Here is a 21,244-nt window from a genome sequence, read left to right on the forward strand (position 1 = left end):
AATTTTTCTGAATTTTTCCCCAATTTTTGGGGGATTTTTGGTGGAATTTTTTGGGGCTTTTTTCCAGATTTTTTTGCAATTTGGGCTTTTTTTTTCACAGACTTTTATTAGGATCATTCCCAGAATTTTGGGTGTTTTCCCAGACTTTTGGGGGATTTTTTTTAGAATTTTTGGGTTTTTCCCAGATTTTTTGTGGCATTTTGGTTATTTTCATGGAATTTTATTGGGATTACTCCTGGAATTTTTGGGGATTTTCCAAAAGTTTTTGTCGATTTTTTTCTGGAATTTAATCGAATTTTTTTCCCAGATTTTTTGTGGATTTTTCTGGTGGAATTGTTGGGGTTTTTTCCCAGATTTTTGGGGTTTATTTGAGATATTTGGGGTTTTTTTTTTCCCCATGGAATTTTATTGTGAATATTCCTGCAATTTTTGGGCTTTTTCCAGATATTTTTCGGGGATTTTTGTGGAATTTTTCTGAATTTTTTTCCCGATTTTTTGGGGATTTTTGGTGGATTTTTGGGGATTTTTCCCCCCGATTTTTTGGGGGATTTTTCCTGGATTTTTTGGGTTTTTATCCCAGAGTTTTTTGGATTTTTTCCTGGAATTTTGAGGGGGTTTCTTTTGACGGAGTTTTATCAGGATTATTCCTCGAAGTTTTGAGGGGTTTTATTTAGAATTTTTTGTGGATTTTTTGGGTGCATTTTTCATGGTTTTGCCAGAATTTTGGGGAGGATTTTTCCTGGACTTTTAGGGGTTTTTTTTCACTGAATATTTTTGGGATTATTCCTGGAATTTTGGAGGTTTTCCCAGAATTTTTGGTAGGATTTTTGTAGATTTTTCCCGGATTTTTTAGGGTTTTTTTCCCCCAAAATTTTTGGTGGAATTTTGGGGGATTTTTCCTGGGATTTTTGGGTTTTTTTCCCTGGAATTTTTGGGCGATTTTTCCTGGACTTTTTAAAGATTTTTTTTTTCCTGAATTTTTGGTGGATTTCTGAGGATTTTTCCTGGACTCTTCAAGGTTTTTTTCCCCCAAAATTTTGGTGGACTTTTTGCGGAATTTTTGTGGCTTTTTCCTGGGATTTTGGGGGTTTTTTCTCTCGAATTTTTGGGGGATTTTTGGTGGAATTTTTGGTGGATTTTTGGCAGAATTTTTTGCCATTTTTTCCTGGGATTTTGGGGGATTTTTTTCCCAGATTTTTTGGCCGATTTTTCCTGGACTTTTTAGGGCTTTTCCCCCCAAATTTTTGGTGGAATTTTTGTGCCTTTTTCCTGGGTATTTGGGAGATTTTTTCCCAGAATTTTTGGCCGATTTTTCCTGGACTTTTCAGAGTTTTTTCCCCAAAATTTTTGGTGGATTTTTTGCAGAATTTTTGTGGTTTTTTCCCTGGGATTTTGGGGGATTTTTTCCCAGAATTTTTGGGCGATTTTTCCTGGCCTTTTTAGGGCTTTTTGCACCGAATTTTTGGGGGATTTTTGGTGGAATTTTTGGGGGATTTTTGGTGGAATTTTTGGGGGATTTTTTTGCAGAACTTTTGTGGCTTTTTCTTGGAATTTTGGGGCGATTTTTCCTGGACTTTTTAGGGCTTTTCCCCCCAAAACTTTTGGTGGATTTTTGGTGGAATTTTTGTGGATTTTTCCTGGGATTTTGGGGTTTTTGCTCCCGAATTTTTGGGGGATTTTTGGGGGGATTTTTGTGGATTTTTCCTGGGATTTTGGGGTTTTTTTCCTGGAATTTCTGGCCGATTTTTCTGGGACTTTTTAGGGCTTTTCCCCCCAAATTTTTGGTGGATTTTTTGTGCCTTTTTCCTGGGTATTTGGGAGATTTTTTCCCACAATTTTTGGCCGATTTTTCCTGGACTTTTCAGAGTTTTTTTCCCCAAAATTTTTGGTGGATTTTTTGCAGAATTTTTGTGGTTTTTTCCCTGGGATTTTGGGGGATTTTTTCCTAGAATTTTTGGGCGATTTTTCCTGGCCTTTTTAGGGCTTTTTGCATCGAATTTTTGGGGGATTTTGGGTGGAATTTTTGGGGGATTTTGGGTGGAATTTTTGGGGGATTTTTTTGCAGAACTTTTGTGGCTTTTGCCTGGAATTTTGGGGCGATTTTTCCTGGACTTTTTAGGGCTTTTCCCCCCAAAACTTTTGGTGGATTTTTGGTGGAATTTTTGTGGATTTTTCCTGGGATTTTGGGGTTTTTGCTCCCGAATTTTTGGGGGATTTTTGGTGGGATTTTTGTGGATTTTTCCTGGGATTTTGGGGGTTTTTTCCTGGAATTTCTGGCCGATTTTTCCGGGACTTTTTAGGGCTTTTCCCCCCAAATTTTTGGTAGAATTTTTGTGCCTTTTTCCTGGGTATTTGGGAGATTTTTTTCCCAGAATTTTTGGCCGATTTTTCCTGGATTTTTAAAGGGTTTTTTGCTGAATTTTTGGTGGATTTTTGGCGGGATTTTTTTGCCCTTTTTTCCTGCGATTTTGGGGGGATTTCCCCCGGAATTTTCCGAGGCTTTTCCCAAGCCTTTGGGGGCTTTTTCCGGAACTTTCCGCACCTGGATTCGGGTGCTCGAAGGTGAAGCAGGGCAGGGGTGGCGCCACCTGGTGGAAGTTGTGCAGCCGCACCACGTAGGGGGTCTCAAACTGGGCCTGCAAAATTCCCCAAAATTTCCCTCAGAACTCCCCCAAATTCCCCCCCCTTTTCCCCCTTGAAACCCCAATTTCCCCCCATTCTTCCCTTTTTCCCAATTTCCCCAGTTTAGCCCCAAATTCCCCCATTTGAACCCCAAATTTCCCTCAATTCTTCTATTTTTCTCCCATTTTAACCCCAAATTTCCCCCTTTTCCCCTAAATTTCCCCATTTCCCCTCCAAATCCCCCCAAATTTCCCCATTTCTCCCAAATTTCCCCATTTCTACCAAATTTACCCATTTCCCCCCCCAAATTTCCCAAAATTTCCCCATTTCCCCCCAAATTTCCCATTTCCCCCCCAAATTTCCCATTTCTCCCCCAAATTTTCCATTTTCCCCCCAAATTTCCCCATTTTCCCCCCAAATTTCCCCATTTCCCCCCATTTCCCCCCCAAATCTCCCCTTTTCCCCCAAATTCCCCCCAAATTTCCCATTTCCCCCCCATTTCCCCCCCATTTTCCCCCCAAATTTCCCCATTTCTCCCCCAAATTTCCCATTTCCCCCCCATTTCCCCCCCAAATTCCCCCCAAATTTCCCACTTCTCCCCCAAATTTCCCCATTTCCCCCCCAAATTCCCCCCAAATTTCCCCATTCCCCCCCAAATTCCCCCCAAATTTCCCATTTCCCCCCAAATTTTCCCCCCAAACTCCCCCCAAATTCCCCCCAATTTCCCCCCATTTGCCCCCTTTTGCCCAAATCCGCCCTTTTTCGCCCCAAACCTCGGGGTGCCGGTCGTGCTCGCGGCAGCCCCGGACCTCGTTGTAGAGCTTCGAGGAGGACACGGGCGCCAGGAAGGACGTGTAGGACTGCGGGATGGACACGCCGTCCGCTGCCGTTTGGGGCCAAAAACGCCGGAATTGGGGCCGGGATGCGGCCACAGAGACCCCCCCCGGAACCCCCGCGCGGCGCCGCCCTTCGGGCCCCAAAATCCCCTTTTTGCCACCCAAAATGCCGGGTTTTCACCCCCAAAACGCCTTTTTTCCACCCAAAATCCCCTTTTTTCCACCCAAAATTCTGGGGTTTCACCCCCAAAATTCCACTTTTTCCACCCAAAATCCCCTTTTTTCCACCCAAAATGCCCTTTTTTCCACCCAAAATGCCGGTTTTTCACCCCCAAAATCCCGTTCTTTCCACCCAAAATCCCCTTTTTGCCACCCAAAATTCCCTTTTTTCCACCCAAAATGCCCTTTTTCACCCCCAAAATTCCACTTTCTCCACCCAAAATGCCGGTTTTTCACCCCCCAAATCCCTTTTTTTCCCCCCAAAATTCCACTTTTTCCACCCAAAATCCCCTTTTTTCCACCCAAAATACCGGTTTTTCACCCCCAAAATCCCCTTTTTTCCACCCAAAATTCTGGGGTTTCACCCCCAAAATTCCACTTTTTCCACCCAAAATCCCCTTTTTTCCACCCAAAATTCCACTTTTTCCACCCAAAATCCCCTTTTTTCCACCCAAAATCCCCTTTTTTCCACCCAAAATGCCCCTTTTCACCCCCAAAATCCCCTTTTTTCCACCCAAAATTCCACTTTTTGGCACCCAAAATTCCCTTTTTGCCACCCCAAATCCCCTTTCTCCCCCCAAAATCCCCTTTTTTCCACCCAAAATGCCCTTTTTTCACCCCCAAAATCCCCTTTTTTCCACCCAAAATGCCGGTTTTTCACCCCCAAAATCCCCTTTTTTCCACCCAAAATGCCCTTTTTTCACCCCCAAAATCCCCTTTTTTCCACCCAAAATGCCCTTTTGGCCACCCAAAATCCCCTTTTTTCCACCCAAAATGCTGGTTTTTCACCCCCAAAATCCCCTTCTTTCCACTCAAAATGCCCTTTTTGCCACCCAAAATGCCCTTTTTTCCACCCAAAATTCCACTTTTGCCACCCAAAATCCCCTTTTTTCCACCCAAAATGCCCTTTTCTCCACCCAAAATTCCACTTTTGCCACCCAAAATGCCCTTTTGGCCACCCAAAATGCCCTTTTTTCACCCCCAAAATGCCCTTTTTTCCACCCAAAATCCCCTTTTTTCCACCCAAAATGCCGGTTTTTCACCCCCAAAATGCCCTTTTTTCACCCCCAAAATGCCCTTTTTGCCACCCAAAATCCCCTTTTTTCCACCCAAAATGCCGGTTTTTCCACCCAAAATCCCCTTTTTTCCACCCAAAATGCCCTTTTTTCCACCCAAAATGCGGGTTTTTCACCCCCCAAATCCCTTTTTTTCCACCCAAAATTCCACTTTTGCCACCCAAAATCCCCTTTTTTCCACCCAAAATTCTGGCGTTTCACCCCCAAAATCCCCTTTTTCCCACCCAAAATTCTGGGGTTTCACCCCCAAAATTCCACTCTTTCCACCCAAAATGCCCTTTTTTCCACCCAAAATCCCCTTTTTTCCACCCAAAATCCCCTTTTTTCCACCCAAAATGCCAGTTTTTCACCCCCAAAATCCCCTTTTTTCCACCCAAAATTCTGGGGTTTCACCCCCAAAATTCCACTTTTTCCACCCAAAATCCCCTTTTTTCCACCCAAAATGCCGGTTTTTCACCGCCAAAATGCCCATTTTTCCACCCAAAATTCCCCTTTTTCCACCCAAAATTCCTTTTTTGACCAAAAATCTGCATTTTTTTTCCCCCCAAAATACCAATTTTCCACCCAAAAACCCCTTTTTTCCACCCAAAATCCCCTTCCCCCCCCCAAATTTTTCCCATTTTCCCCATTTTTTCCCCATTTTCCCCCCAATTTTTTCCCGCTTTTTTCCCGGATTTTTTTCCCCATTCCCCACTTTTCCATCTCCCTTCCCCCACCCTTTCCCCCCCTTTCCCCCAAAATTTTCCCATTTTCCCCCCACTTTTGTGCCAATTTTCCCCTTTTTTCCCCCAAATTTTCCTATTTTCCCATTTTTCCCCATTTTCCCCCCAATTTTTTCCCGCTTTTTTCCCGGATTTTTTTCCCCATTCCCCACTTTTCCATCTCCCTTCCCCCACCCTTTCCCCCCCTTTCCCCCAAAATTTTCCCATTTTCCCCCCACTTTTGTGCCAATTTTTCCCATTTTTCCCCCAAAATTATTCCCCCATTTTTCCCCCCCGCTTTTTCCCATTTTCCCCATTTTTTCCCCATTTTCCCCCCAATTTTTTCCCGCTTTTTTCCCGGATTTTTTTCCCCATTCCCCACTTTTCCATCTCCCTTCCCCCACCCTTTCCCCCCCTTTCCCCCAAAATTTTCCCATTTTCCCCCCACTTTTGTGCCAATTTTTCCCATTTTTCCCCCAAAATTATTCCCCCATTTTTCCCCCCCGCTTTTTCCCATTTTCCCCATTTTTTCCCCATTTTCCCCCCAATTTTTTCCCGCTTTTTTCCCGGATTTTTTTCCCCATTCCCCACTTTTCCATCTCCCTTCCCCCACCCTTTCCCCCCCTTTCCCCCAAAATTTTCCCATTTTCCCCCCACTTTTGTGCCAATTTTCCCCTTTTTTCCCCCAAATTTTCCTATTTTCCCATTTTTCCCCATTTTCCCCCCATTTTTTCCCGCTTTTTTCCCGGATTTTTTTCCCCACTTTTCCATCTCCCTTCCCCCACCCTTTCCCCCCCTTTCCCCCAAAATTTTCCCATTTTCCCCCCGCTTTTGTGCCAATTTTCCCATTTTTTCCCCCAAAATTTTTCCCCCATTTTTCCCCCAAATTTTCCTATTTTCCCATTTTTCCCCATTTTCCCCCCAATTTTTTCCCGCTTTTTTCCCGGATTTTTTTCCCCATTCCCCACTTTTCCATCTCCCTTCCCCCACCCTTTCCCCCCCTTTCCCCCAAAATTTTCCCATTTTCCCCCCACTTTTTGCCAATTTTCCCATTTTTCCCCCAAAATTTTCCCCCCATTTTTCCCCCCCGCTTTTTCCCGTTCTCCCCATTTTTTCCCCATTTTCCCCCCAATTTTTTCCCGCTTTTTTCCCGGATTTTTTTCCCCATTCCCCACTTTTCCATCTCCCTTCCCCCACCCTTTCCCCCCCTTTCCCCCAAAATTTTCCCATTTTCCCCCCACTTTTGTGCCAATTTTTCCCATTTTTCCCCCAAAATTATTCCCCCATTTTTCCCCCCCGCTTTTTCCCGTTTTCCCCATTTTTTCCCCATTTTCCCCCCAATTTTTTCCCGCTTTTCTCCCAGATTTTTTTCCCCATTCCCCACTTTTCCATCTCCCTTCCCCCACCCTTTCCCCCCATTTCCCCCCAAATTTTCCCATTTTCCCCCCACTTTTGTGCCAATTTTCCCCTTTTTTCCCCCAAATTTTCCTATTTTCCCATTTTTCCCCATTTTCCCCCCAATTTTTTCCCGCTTTTTTCCCGGATTTTTTTCCCCATTCCCCACTTTTCCATCTCCCTTCCCCCACCCTTTCCCCCCCTTTCCCTTAAAATTTTCCCATTTTTCCCCCCACTTTTGTGCCAATTTTCCCCTTTTTTCCCCCAAAATTTTCCCCCCATTTTTCCCCCCCGTTTTTTCCCATTTTCCCCATTTTTTCCCCATTTTCCCCCCAATTTTTTCCCGCTTTTTTCCCGGATTTTTTTCCCCATTCCCCACTTTTCCATCTCCCTTCCCCCACCCTTTCCCCCCATTTCCCCCAAAATTTTCCCATTTTTCCCCCACTTTTGTGCCAATTTTTCCCATTTTTCCCCCAAAATTATTCCCCCATTTTTCCCCCCCGCTTTTTCCCATTTTCCCCATTTTTTCCCCATTTTCCCCCCAATTTTTTCCCGCTTTTTTCCCAGATTTTTTTCCCCATTCCCCACTTTTCCATCTCCCTTCCCCCACCCTTTCCCCCCATTTCCCCCAAAATTTTCCCATTTTCCCCCCACTTTTGTGCCAATTTTCCCCTTTTTTCCCCCAAATTTTCCTATTTTCCCATTTTTCCCCATTTTTTCCCCAATTTTTTCCCGCTTTTTTCCCGGATTTTTTTCCCCATTCCCCACTTTTCCATCTCCCTTCCCCCACCCTTTCCCCCCATATCCCCCAAAATTTTCCCATTTTCCCCCCACTTTTGTGCCAATTTTCCCCTTTTTTCCCCCAAAATATTCCCCCCATTTTTCCCCCCCGCTTTTTCCCATTTTCCCCATTTTTTCCCCATTTTCCCCCCAATTTTTTCCCGCTTTTTTCCCGGATTTTTTTCCCCATTCCCCACTTTTCCATCTCCCTTCCCCCACCCTTTCCCCCCCTTCCCCCCAAAATTTTCCCATTTTTCCCCCACTTTTGTGCCAATTTTCCCCTTTTTTCCCCCAAATTTTCCTATTTTCCCATTTTTCCCCATTTTCCCCCCAATTTTTTCCCGCTTTTTTCCCGGATTTTTTTCCCCATTCCCCACTTTTCCATCTCCCTTCCCCCACCCTTTCCCCCCGTTTCCCCCAAAATTTTCCCATTTTCCCCCCACTTTTGTGCCAATTTTCCCCTTTTTTCCCCAAAAATTATTCCCCCATTTTTCCCCCCCGCTTTTTCCCATTTTCCCCATTTTTTCCCCATTTTCCCCCCAATTTTTTCCCGGATTTTTTTCCCCATTCCCCACTTTTCCATCTCCCTTCCCCCACCCTTTCCCCCCGTTTCCCCCAAAATTTTCCCATTTTTCCCCCCACTTTTGTGCCAATTTTCCCCTTTTTTCCCCCAAAATTATTCCCCCATTTTTCCCCCCCGCTTTTTCCTATTTTCCCCATTTTTTCCCCATTTTCCCCCCAATTTTTTCCCGCTTTTCTCCCAGATTTTTTTCCCCATTCCCCACTTTTCCATCTCCCTTCCCCCACCCTTTCCCCCCCTTTCCCCCAAAATTTTCCCATTTTCCCCCCACTTTTGTGCCAATTTTCCCCTTTTTTCCCCCAAATTTTCCTATTTTCCCATTTTTCCCCATTTTCCCCCCAATTTTTTCCCGCTTTTTTCCCGGATTTTTTTCCCCATTCCCCACTTTTCCATCTCCCTTCCCCCACCCTTTCCCCCCCTTTCCCCCAAAATTTTCCCATTTTCCCCCCACTTTTGTGCCAATTTTCCCCTTTTTTCCCCCAAATTTTCCTATTTTCCCATTTTTCCCCATTTTCCCCCCAATTTTTTCCCGCTTTTTTCCAGGATTTTTTTCCCCATTCCCCACTTTTCCATCTCCCTTCCCCCACCCTTTCCCCCCCTTTCCCCCAAAATTTTCCCATTTTCCCCCCACTTTCGTGCCGATTTTCCTCCCGTTTCCTCCGTTTTTTCCCCGTTTTTCCCCGTTTTTTCCCCGTTTTTCCCCGTTTTTGCCCGTTTTCGCCCTTTTTCTCCCCGTTTCTCCCCTCCCTCTCACCCTTGAGGCAGCCCCTGGCTCCATCCAGGCACTCTGGGGACAGCTCGTTGTCCCCGAAGGAGCCCAGCAGCTCCGACACCACCAGATCCGCCGGCTCCGGCGCCGCCCAGCCCCGCATGTCCCGCGACACCACCGACACCTGCGAGCCCCACTCCTCCCACTGGCAGTTCTCCAGCCTTCATTAGCGTTAATTAGCACTAATTAGCGTTCATTGGTTCGTTATTAGCTTTTAATTCCCGCCCCGATCCATTCCGATAAGGGATCAATAAATCCTCGCTGATCAATAACCCTCCCTGACCTCCCCCTGGCGGTTTTTCAGCGTTTATTAGCTCATAATCAGCCTTAATTAGTTCATAATTAGCCTTAATTAGCATCAATTCGTTCATTAATAGTCTCCAATTCCCGCCCCGATCCATTCCAATAAGGGATCAATAAATCCCCGCTGATCAATAACCCTCCCTAACCTCCCCCTGGCAGTTCTCCAACCTTCATTAGCCTTAATGAACCCTAATTAGCTCATAATTACCCTTCATTAGCGTTAATTAGCACTAATTAGCGTTCAGCGGTTCATTATTAGCTTTTAATTCCCACCCTGATCCATTCCGATAAGGGATCGATAAATCCCCGCTGATCAATAACCCTCCCTGATCTCCCCCTGCCGGTTTTCCAGTCTTCATTAGCCTTAATGAGCCCTAATTAGCCCATAATTAGCCTTCATTAACTCTAATTAGCTCATAATCAGCCTGAATTGATCCATTAACGGCCTTCAATTCCCGCTCTGATCGATTGGGAATCGATTCCGATAAGGGATCAATAAATCCTCGCTGATCAATAACCCTCCCTGACCTCCCCCTGGCAGTTTTCCAGTCTTCATTAGCCTTAATGAACCCTAATTAGCTCATAATTACCCTTCATTAGCATTAATTAGCACTAATTAGCGCTCAGCAGTTCGTTATTAGCTTTTAATTCCCACCCTGATCGATTCCGATAAGGGATCAATAAATCCCCGCTGATCAATAACCCTCCCTGACCTCCCCCTGGCGGTTTTTCAGCGTTTATTAGCTCATAATCAGCCTTAATTAGTTCATAATTAGCCTTAATTAGCATCAATTTGTTCATTAATAGTCTCTAATTCCCGCCCCGATCCATTCCGATAAGGGATCAATAAATCCCCGCTGATCAATAACCCTCCCTAACCTCCCCCTGGCGGTTTTCCAGCGTTTATTAGCATTAATCAGCCTTAATTAGTTCATAATTAGCCTCAATTAGCATCAATTCGTTCATTAATAGTCTCTAATTCCCGCCCTGATCGATTCCGATAAGGGATCAATAAATCCCCGCTGATCAATAACCCTCCCTGGACCCCCCCCCCCAGCCCCAATTAGCACCAATTAATTGATCAGTGATCATCAATAGTCCCCTGATCGATCCCTATTGATCCCTATTGGAGCCTGTATTGATCCCTATTGATTCTTATAGATCCCTATTGGAGCCGGTATTGATCCCTATTGATTCTTATTGATCACTATTGGTTCCTATTGATCCCTATTGGAGCCCGTATTGATCCCTATTGGTTCCTATTGATCCCTATTGGTTCCTATTGATCACTATTGGAGCTGGTATTGATCACTATGGATTCTTATTGACCCTGATTGGTTCCTATTGATCCCCATTGGAGCTGGTATTGATCCCTATTGGCTTCTATTGATCCCTATTGGAGCCTGTATTGATCCCTATTGGCTTCTATTGATCCCCATTGGAGCCGGTATTGATCCCTATTGATCCCTATTGGAGCCGGTATTGATCGCTATTGGTTCCTATTGATCCCTATTGGAGCCGGTATTGATCCCTATTGGTTCCTATTGATCCCTATTGGGGCCTGTATTGACCCTTATTGATCCCTATTGGAGCCGGTATTGATCGCTATTGGTTCCTATTGATCCCTATTGGAGCCTGTATTGATCCCTATTGGAGCCGGTATTGATCCCTATTGGAACCTGTATTGATCCCTATTGATTCTTATTGATCCTGATTGGTTCCTATTGATCCTGATTGGTTCCTATTGATCCCCACTGGAGCCTGTATTGATCCCTATTGATCCCCATTGGAGCTCGTATTGATCCCCACTGGAGCCTGTATTGATCCCCATTGGTTCCGATTGATCCCCACTGGAACCGATATCGATCGCTATTGATTTTTATTGATCCTGATTGGTTCCTATTGATCCCTATTGGAGCCTGTATTGATCCCCATTGGAGTCTGTATTGATCCCTATTGGGTCCTGATCGATCCCCATTGGTTCCTATTGATCCCCATTGGAGCCTGTATTGATCCCTATTGATCCCCATCGATCCCTATTGCTCCCTATTGATCCCGATGGATCCCGATTGGTCTCTATTGATCCCAATTCGTTCCTATTGATCCCTATTGCAACCTGTATTGATCCCTATTGGAGCCTGTATTGATCCCTATTGGAGCCTCTATTGATCCCTATTGGTTCCTATTGATCCTGATTGGTTCCTATTGATCCTGATTGGTTCCTATTGATCCCTATTGGAGCCTCTATTGATCCCCATTGGAGCCTGTATTGATCCCTATTGATCCCCATCAATCCCTATTGCTCCCTATTGATCCCGATGGATCCCGATTGGTCTCTATTGATCCCAATTCGTTCCTATTGATCCCTATTGGAGCCTCTATTGATCCCTATTGGAGCCTCTATTGATCCCTGTTGGAGCCTCTATTGATCCCTATTGATCCCCATCAATCCCTATTGATCCCGATGGATCCCGATTGGTCTCTATTGATCCCAATTCGTTCCTATTGATCCCTATTGGAGCCTCTATTGATCCCTATTGGAGCCTCTATTGATCCCTATTGGTTCCTATTGATCCTGATTGGTTCCTATTGATCCTGATTGGTTCCTATTGATCCCTATTGGAGCCTCTATTGATCCCTATTGGAGCCTCTATTGATCCCTATTGATCCCCATCAATCCCTATTGCTCCCTATTGATCCCGATGGATCCCCATTGGTCTCTATTGATCCCAATTCGTTCCTATTGATCCCTATTGGAGCCTCTATTGATCCCTATTGGAGCCTCTATTGATCCCTACTGGAGCCTCTATTGATCCCTATTGGTTCCTATTGATCCTGATTGGTTCCTATTGATCCTGATTGGTTCCTATTGGTCCCTATTGGAGCCTCTATTGATCCCTATTGGAGCCTCTATTGATCCCTATTGATCCCCATCAATCCCTATTGCTCCCTATTGATCCCGATGGATCCCCATTGGTCTCTATTGATCCCAATTCGTTCCTATTGATCCCTATTGGAGCCTGTATTGATCCCTATTGGAGCCTGTATTGATCCCTATTGGAGCCTCTATTGATCCCTATTGATCCCTATTGATCCCCATCGATCCCTATTGATCCCTATTGATCCCTATTGATCCCCATCGATCCCTATTGATCCCGATAGATCCCGATTGGTCTCTATTGATCCCGATTCGTTCCTATTGATCCCTATTGCAACCTGTATTGATCCCTATTGGAGCCTGTATTGATCCCTATTAGAACCTGTATTGATCCCTATTGATCCCCATCAATCCCTATTGCTCCCTATTGATCCCGATGGATCCCCATTGGTCTCTATTGATCCCAATTCGTTCCTATTGATCCCTATTGGAGCCTCTATTGATCCCTATTGGAGCCTCTATTGATCCCTATTGGTTCCTATTGATCCTGATTGGTTCCTATTGATCCTGATTGGTTCCTACTGATCCCTATTGGAGCCTCTATTGATCCCTATTGGAGCCTGTATTGATCCCTATTGATCCCCATCAATCCCTATTGCTCCCTATTGATCCCGATGGATCCCGATTGGTCTCTATTGATCCCAATTCGTTCCTATTGATCCCTATTGGAGCCTCTATTGATCCCTATTGGAGCCTCTATTGATCCCTATTGGAGCCTCTATTGATCCCTATTGATCCCTATCGATCCCCATCGGCCCGGCCCCGCCCCCGCTCACGTGACCACGGCGTTGGGGTTCTTCTCGACGGCGTAGAGCCGGACCCTGGCCCCGGCCTGGCGAGCGGCTCGCAGCACCGCGGCCACCAGCGGCCCCCGGCCGGCGCCCAGCACCATCACCACCCTGTGGGCACCAAAATCACCCAAATCAGCCCAAAATCAGCCCCAAATCAGCCAAAATCAGCCCCAAAATCAGCCAAAATCAGCCAAAATCACCCCAAAATCACCCCAAATCAGCCCCAAATCAGCCCCAAATCACCCAAATCAGCCAAAATCACCCAAAATCAGCCCAAAATCAGCCAAAATCAGCCCAAAATCACCCAAATCAGCCCCAAATCAGCCCCAAATCAGCCCCAAATCACCCAAATCAGCCAAAATCACCCAAAATCAGCCCAAATCAGCCCAAAATCACCCAAAATCAGCCCAAAATCAGCCAAATCAGCCCCAAATCAGCCCCAAATCAGCCCAAAATCACCCAAATCAGCCCCAAATCAGCCCAAAATCACCCAAAATCAGCCCCGGCCGGTGCCCAGCACCATCACCACCCTGCGGGCACCAAAATCACCCCAATCAGCCAAAATCAGCCCCAAATCACCCAAAATCAGCCCAAAATCACCCCAAATCACCCCAAAATCAGCCAAAATCACCCCAAAATCACCCAAATCAGCCCCAAATCAGCCCCAAATCAGCCCAAAATCACCCAAATCAGCCAAAATCACCCAAAATCAGCCCAAAATCAGCCAAAATCAGCCCAAAATCACCCAAATCAGCCCCAAATCAGCCAAAAATCAGCCAAAATCACCCCAAAATCACCCATATCAGCCAAAATCAGCCAAAATCACCCAGAATCAGCCCAAAATCACCCAAAATCAGCCCAAAATCACCCCAAAATCAGCCCCGGCCGGCGCCCAGCACCATCACCACCCTGCGGGCACCAAAATCACCCAAATCAGCCCAAAATCAGCCCCAAATCAGCCCAAAATCACCCAAAATCAGCCCCAGCCGGCGCCCAGCACCATCACCACCCTGCGGGCACCAAAATCACCCAAATCAGCCCCAAATCAGCCCGAATCAGCCAAAATCAGCCCAAAATCACCCAAATCACCCAAAATCAGCCAAAATCAGCCAAAATCAGCCAAAATCAGCCCAAAATCACCCAAATCAGCCCCAAATCAGCCAAAATCAGCCAAAATCAGCCCAAAATCACCCAAAATCAGCCCCAAATCAGCCAAAATCAGCCCAAAATCACCCAAATCAGCCAAAATCAGCCCAAAATCACCCAAAATCAGCCAAAATCAGCCCCAAATCAGCCCCGGCCAGCGCCCAGCACCATCACCACCCTGCGGGCACCAAAATCACCCAAATCAGCCCCAAATCAGCCAAAATCAGCCCAAAATCAGCCCCGGCCGGCGGCTGGCACCATCACCACCCTGCGGGCACCAAAATCACCCAAATCAGCCCCAAATCCACCAGAATCAGCCAAAATCAGCCCGAAATCAGCCAAAATCAGCCCCAAAATCACCCAAAATCAGCCCAAAATCAGCCCAAAATCACCCAAAATCAGCCCAAAATCAGCCAAAATCACCCCAATCAGACCCAAATCAGCCAAAATCAGCCCAAAATCACCCCAAAATCAGCCCCGGCCGGCGGCTGGCACCATCACCACCCTGCGGGCACCAAAATCACCCAAATCAGCCCCAAATCAGCCCCAAATCAGCCAAAATCAGCCCCAAATCACCCAAATCAGCCAAAATCACCCAAAATCAGCCCAAAATCACTCCAATCAGACCCAAATCAGCCAAAAATCAGCCAAAATCACCCCAAAATCACCCAAATCAGCCCAAAATCAGCCCAAATCTGCCAAAATCACCCCAAATCAGCCAGAATCAGCCCCAAATCAGCCCAAAATCACCCAAAATCACCCCAAATCAGCCCCGGCCAGCGCCCAGCACCATCACCACCCTGCGGGCACCAAAATCACCCAAATCAGCCCCAAATCAGCCAAAAATCAGCCCCAAATCAGCCCAAAATCACCCAAAATCACCCCAAATCAGCCCCGGCCAGCGCCCAGCACCATCACCACCCTGTGGGCACCAAAATCACCCAAATCAGCCCCAAATCAGCCCCAAATCAGCCCCAAATCAGCCCAAAATCACCCAAAATCAGCCCCGGCCGGCGCCCAGCACCATCACCACCCTGCGGGCACCAAAATCACCGAAATCAGCCCCAAATCAGCCCGAATCAGCCAAAATCAGCCCAAAATCACCCAAATCACCCAAAATCAGCCAAAATCAGCCAAAATCAGCCAAAATCAGCCCAAAATCACCCAAATCAGCCCCAAATCAGCCAAAATCAGCCAAAATCAGCCCAAAATCACCCAAAATCAGCCCAAAATCACCCAAATCAGCCCAAAATCAGCCCAAAGTCAGCCAAAATCAGCCCCAAAATCACCCAAAATCAGCCCAAAATCAGCCAAAATCACCCCAAAATCACCCAAAATCAGCCCAAAATCAGCCAAAATCACCCCAATCAGACCCAAATCAGCCAAAATCACCCCAAAATCAGCCCCGGCCGGCGCCCAGCACCATCACCACCCTGCGGGCACCAAAATCACCCAAATCAGCCCCAAATCAGCCCCAAATCACCCAAAATCAGCCCAAAATCCGCCAGAATCAGCCAAAATCAGCCCAAAATCACCCCAAAAAACCCCAAATCAGCCCAAAATCACCCAAAATCACCCCAAAATCACCCAAAATCACCCCAAAATCACCCAAAATCAGCCAAAATCACCCCAAAATCAGCCCCAAAATCACCCAAAATCAGCCCAAAAACCACAAATTAGCCCCAAAATGACCCAAAACCCCCAAATCAGCCCAAAAATGGGTCTGGAACCCCAAAAAACCCCAAAATCAACCCAAAATCAGCCCAGGAACCCCCCAAATCAGCCCAAAACCCCCCAAAATCAGCCCAAAAATGGGTCTGGAACCGCAAAATCAACCCGGGAACGACCTCAGGAACCCCAAAACTCCCCAAAATCAGCTCAAAAACCCCAAAATCAGCCCCAAAAAGGGTCAGGAGCTCAAAATTTGGGAATTGGAGGAATTTGGGGGCAGAATTTTGGGATTTTGGGAATTTTGGGATGAATTTGGGGTTTTTTTGGAAATTGTGAGGCAGAATTTGGGGAATTCTGGGAATTCCAAACTGATCTGGGGCTGATTTTGGGGTGAATTTGGGAGATTTTGGGGCAGATTTGTGGATTTTTGGGGCCGATTTTGGGGTGAATTTGGGGTTTCTTGGGCCATTTCGGGGCAGATTTTGGGGAATTTTGGGGGGGAATTTGGGGATTTTGGGGGGGAATTTTGGGATTTTAGGGGATTTGGGGAATTTTGGGGAATTCTGAGCTGATCTGGGGCTGATTTTGGGGCGAATTTGGGAGATTTTGGGGCAGATTTGTGGATTTTCGGGGCCGATTTTGGGGTGAATTTGGGGTTTTTTGGGCCATTTCGGGGCAGATTTTGGGGATTTTGGGGGGGAATTTTGGGATTTTGGGGGGGAATTTTGGGATTTTAGGGGATTTGGGGAATTTTGGGGAATTCTGAGCTGATCTGGGGCCGATTTTAGGGTGAATTTGGGAGATTTTGGGGCAGATTTGTGGATTCTCGGGGCCAATTTTGGGGAGAATTTGGGGTTTCTTGGGCCATTTTGGGGCGGATTTTGGGGAATTTTGGGGGGGAATTTTGGGATTTTGGGGCAGAACTTGGGGGTTTTGGGGGATTTGGGGAATTTTGGGAATTCTGAGCTGATCTGGGGCCGATTTTGGGGCGAATTTGGGAAATTTTGGGGCAGAGTTGAGGATTTCAGGGCCGATTTTGGGGTGAATTTGGGGTTTTTTGGGCCATTTCGGGGCAGATTTTGGGGATTTTGGGGGGGAATTTTGGGATTTTAGGGGACTTGGGGAATTTTGGGGAATTCTGAGCTGATCTGGGGCCGATTTTGGGGCGAATTTGGGAGATTTTGGGGCAGAGTTGAGGATTTCAGGGCCAATTTTGGGGAGAATTTGGGGTTTCTTGGGCCATTTCGGGGCAGATTTTGGGGATTTTGGGGGGGAATTTTGGGATTTTGGGGGGGAATTTTGGGATTTTAGGGGATTTGGGGAATTTTGGGGAATTCTGAGCTGATCTGGGGCTGATTTCGGGGCGAATTTGGGAGATTTTGGGGCAGATTTGTGGATTTTCGGGGCCGATTTTGGGGGGAATTTGGGGTTTCTTGGGCCATTTCGGGGCGGATTTTGGGGAATTTTGGGATTTTGGGGGGGAATTTGGGGAATTTTGGGAATTCTGAGCTGATCTGGGGCCGATTTTGGGGCAAATTGGGGGCATTTTGGGCACTCACTGCACGTTGGTCTCACGCTGCCCCTCGGGGACTCGGTCCTGGAGGCACCTGAAGATGGCCTGGGGGGATATGCAAATGTATGCAAATGTATGCAAATGTATGCAAATGAGGGGCGTGTCCGCATGGGTTGTGCCCCTGCCCCGCCCCCCATCCACACCAGCCATGTAAATGAGGGGCGTGGCCTCGCTTGCATATGCAAATGAGGCGCCAATGAGCGCCGCTGCAGCAGGTGGCGCTAATTAGGGGCGTGGTTATGCAAATTAGGGAGGCCCACCCACAAATGACGAGCACGCCTATGCAAATGATGGCCTTCTGGATGCAAATTAGGGCTGTTTCATGCAAATGATACACGTGTTTATGCAAATGAAGTGGCGAGCTGCTTAATTGGCCACAAATGAGTTGCAAGCATATGCAAATGGCACCAATTTGCATGCAAATTAAGGCCACGTTCATGTAAATGAGGTTGCTGCATGCAAATGAAGGCATTGTTACGCAAATTGGGGTAAGTGATGGGATTGCTGCTAGGATCGCTTATGCAAATGAGTCCAACTGTTATGCAAATCACTGCCTGGCTTATGCAAATGAGAGGAGGAGTGACAGACATAATGCATTGGGGGCGTGGCCATGCAAATCATCTCCCTGAATATGCAAATCAGCTGGTTGAAAGGCAGCAATTCAACATGGTTATGCAAATAGGCATGGGATATGCAAATGAGATGCAGATCGGCACCAAGAGGCGTTAAAACCAGCAGGAGATCAGGAACGGCCTATGCAAATGAGCAGGGAGATATGCAAAAGAGATGCAAATCTGCTTCAAAAGGGCTTAAACCCGGCTTCAATTAGGAGGAAATGATGCAAATGAGAATGCAAATAAGATGCAAATCAGCTCTTTAAAGGTGACTGCACTGACAGCAAACTGACGGCTGATATGCAAATGACCGCGGCGATACCCAAATGAGATGCAAATGGGGGGGGGGAGGCGTTAAACCCGGCAGCCAACCCGAACGTTTTGCGCCAACGATATGCAAATGAGATACAAATCAGCCTGCGGGAGACGCCGAACCCACGGGAGACGCGACGGGGATGGAAATGAGATGCAAATGAGATGCAAATGAGGCACCTGCTGGTACTGGCAGTACTTGATGGGGTCCTTCTCGAAGACCTCGTAGGTCTGCGACTCCAGGTTGTCCATGAGCGGCTGCGGGAGCCCCAAATTCCCGGGATTTCCACCCAAAACGGGCCCGCCCCACAGAGCCCCGCCCCAGCCCCGCCTTTCCCGCCAAAATCCCCGCGTTTCCCGCCAAAATCCCCCGTTTTCTACCCGAAATCCCCGCTTTTCCCGCCAAAATCCCCGCTTTTCCCACCCAAAATTCCCCTTTTTCCTACCCGAAATTCCCGCTTTTCTACCCAAAATTCCCGTTTTGCAGCCAGTTTTGACCCAAATTCCCCGTTTTCTACCCGAAATCCCTGCTTTTCCCGCCAAAATTCCCGCTTTTCCCGCCAAAATCCTCGCTTTTCTACCCAAAATTTCCACTTTTCCCGCCAAAATTCCCCATTTTCTACCCGAAATTCCTGCTTTTCCCACCCAAATTCCCGCTTTTCCCGCCCAAAATTCCCATTTTTCAGCCAGTTTTGACCCAAAATTCCCGCTTTTCCTGCCCAAAATTCCCCGTTTTCTACCCGAAATTCCCGCTTTTCCCACCTGAAATTCCTGCTTTTCCCACTCAAAATGCCTGGGTTTCACCCAGTTTTGACCCAAAATTCCCATTTTTCCACCCAAAATCCCACCTTTCCACCCCAAATTCCCCAACTTCTACCCAAAATTGCCATTTTTCACCTCGTTTTGACCACAATTCCCATTTTTTCCCCAAAATTCCCCATTTTCTACCCAAAATTCCCTTCTTTCCTCAAAATTCCATTTTTCCACCAGTTTTGACCAAAATTCCCATTTTTCCACCCAAAATTTCCCTTTTTTCCCCCACAAAGTCTCTGGTTTTTCCTCATTTTTGACCAAAATCCCCATTTTTATCCCAAATTCCCCATTTTTTACACCCAATTTCCCATTTTTACCCCAAAATCCCCGTTTTTCCATCCAAAAAGCCCCTTTTTCACCCAGTTTTGACCAAAATCCCCATTTTTCCCTCAAAATCCCCATTTTTCCAACCAAATCCCCAGGGTTGCAACCAAAATTCCAATTTCCCCCCAAAATCCCCTTTTTTTTCCCCAAAATTCCCATTTTCCCCCCAAAATTCCCATTTTTTCCCCAAACTCCCACATTTCCCCCCAATTTTTCCCCATTTTTCCACCCAAAATCCCCATTTTTTCCCCAAAATCCCCATTTTTTTTCCCCAAAATCCCCATTTTTTTTCTCCAAAATCCCCATTTTTTCCCAACTTCCACTTTTCCCCCAAATTTTCCCCATTTTTCTACCCAAAATTCCCACTTTTCGACAAAAATCCCCATTTTTTCTCCAAAATCCCCATTTTCCCCCCAAAATCCCACACTTCCGCCCAAATGTTCCTCATTTTTCTACCCAAAAATCCTGTTTTTATCCCAAAATCCCCATTTTTTCCACCCAAATTTCCCCTTTTTCCCCCAAACCCCCCATTTTTAATCCCAAATTCCCCATTTTTGCCCATTTCTGCCCATTTTTGACCATTTTCCACCCAAATTTCGCCCCAAGCCCCGCCCCTCTAGGCCCCGCCCCTTTAGACCACGCCCCTTTCTCACTAAGCCATGCCCCCTTTCCCCTTGGTTTAACCCTTTCCTGACCATTTTTGACCCATTTTCGACCATTTTCCACCCAAATTTTGCTCCCAAGCCCCGCCCCTTTAGGCCCCGCCCCTCTTCAGTCCCCGCCCCTTTCTCATTAAGCCACGCCCCTTTCCCCTTCATTTAACCCTTTCCTGACCATTTTTGGACCCTTTTTCACCCATTTTTGACCATTTTTCACCCAAATTCTGCCCCAAGCCCTGCCCCTTGAGGCCCCGCCCCCTCCTCTTTAGGCCACGCCCCTTTCTTACTAAGCCACGCCCCATTCCCCCTTGATTTAACCCTTTCCTGTCCATTTTTGACCCTTTTTCACCCGTTTTTCACCCAAATTTCACCTCAAGCCCCGCCCCTTTAGGCCCCGCCCTCTCCCGAGGCCACGCCCCTTTCTCACTAAGCCACGCCCCCTTTCCCCTTGGTTTAACCCTTCCCTACCCCATTTTGACCCATTTTTTGACCCGTTTTTCATCCACTTTCGGCCCATTTTTCACCCGTTTTTCACCCAAATTTCGCCCCAAGCCCCGCCCCTTTACACCCCGCCCCCAGGTGAGGCCCCGCCCCTCCTCTTTAGGTCCCGCCCTTTTCTCACTAAGCCACACCCCTTTCCCCTTGGTTTAACCCTTTCCTGACCATTTTTGGCCCATTTTTCACCCGTTTTTCACCCAAATTTTGCCCCAAGCCCCGCCCCTTTACTCCCCGCCCCCAGGTGAGGCCCCGCCCCTCCTCTTTAGGCCACGCCCCTTTCTCACTAACCCACGCCCCTTTCCCCTTCATTTAACCCTTTCCTGTCCATTTTTGACCCTTTTTCACCCGTTTTTCACCCAAATTTCGCCCCCCAAGCCCTGCCCCTTGAGGCCCCGCCCCCCAGGGGAGGCCCCGCCCCCAGGGGAAGCCCCGCCCACCTGCAGCGGGCTCTGCAGGTAGTCCTCGTAGCCACGGGCGTAGAGCTCGTAGGCCGAGGGCGGGGGCCGGTGCTGGCCCAGGTGCTCCAGGTACTGCAGGTAGGCCGAGAGCGGGCGGCCGCCGTGCCGGGGACAGCCCTGCAGGATGATCTGCACGTCCAGCTGCGGGGGAGACCAGTATGGACCA

At 47.1% G+C, this 21,244-nt stretch overlaps 1 protein-coding gene across 2 annotated transcripts in view; it reads right to left on the reverse strand.

Annotated features, from left to right (window-relative positions):
- PRMT5 (protein arginine methyltransferase 5) overlaps positions 1-21,244 on the reverse strand; it is a 47,610-nt gene that overhangs the window by 10,610 nt on the left and 15,756 nt on the right. For both annotated transcript variants that reach the window (XM_082299530.1, XM_082299529.1), the window contains exons 8-14: positions 21,058-21,219; positions 18,507-18,584; positions 17,387-17,445; positions 12,996-13,118; positions 8,964-9,139; positions 3,396-3,505; positions 2,543-2,636 (exon numbers count right to left, since the gene is read on the reverse strand). In XM_082299530.1, the coding sequence (XP_082155656.1) occupies positions 2,543-2,636; positions 3,396-3,505; positions 8,964-9,139; positions 12,996-13,118; positions 17,387-17,445; positions 18,507-18,584; positions 21,058-21,219 (802 nt within the window). The remainder of the gene's footprint in view (positions 1-2,542; positions 2,637-3,395; positions 3,506-8,963; positions 9,140-12,995; positions 13,119-17,386; positions 17,446-18,506; positions 18,585-21,057; positions 21,220-21,244) is intronic.

This window comes from Coloeus monedula (assembly GCF_965178545.1).
Source record: "Coloeus monedula genome assembly, chromosome: 32".
Classification (NCBI taxonomy): Eukaryota; Metazoa; Chordata; class Aves; order Passeriformes; family Corvidae; genus Coloeus; species Coloeus monedula.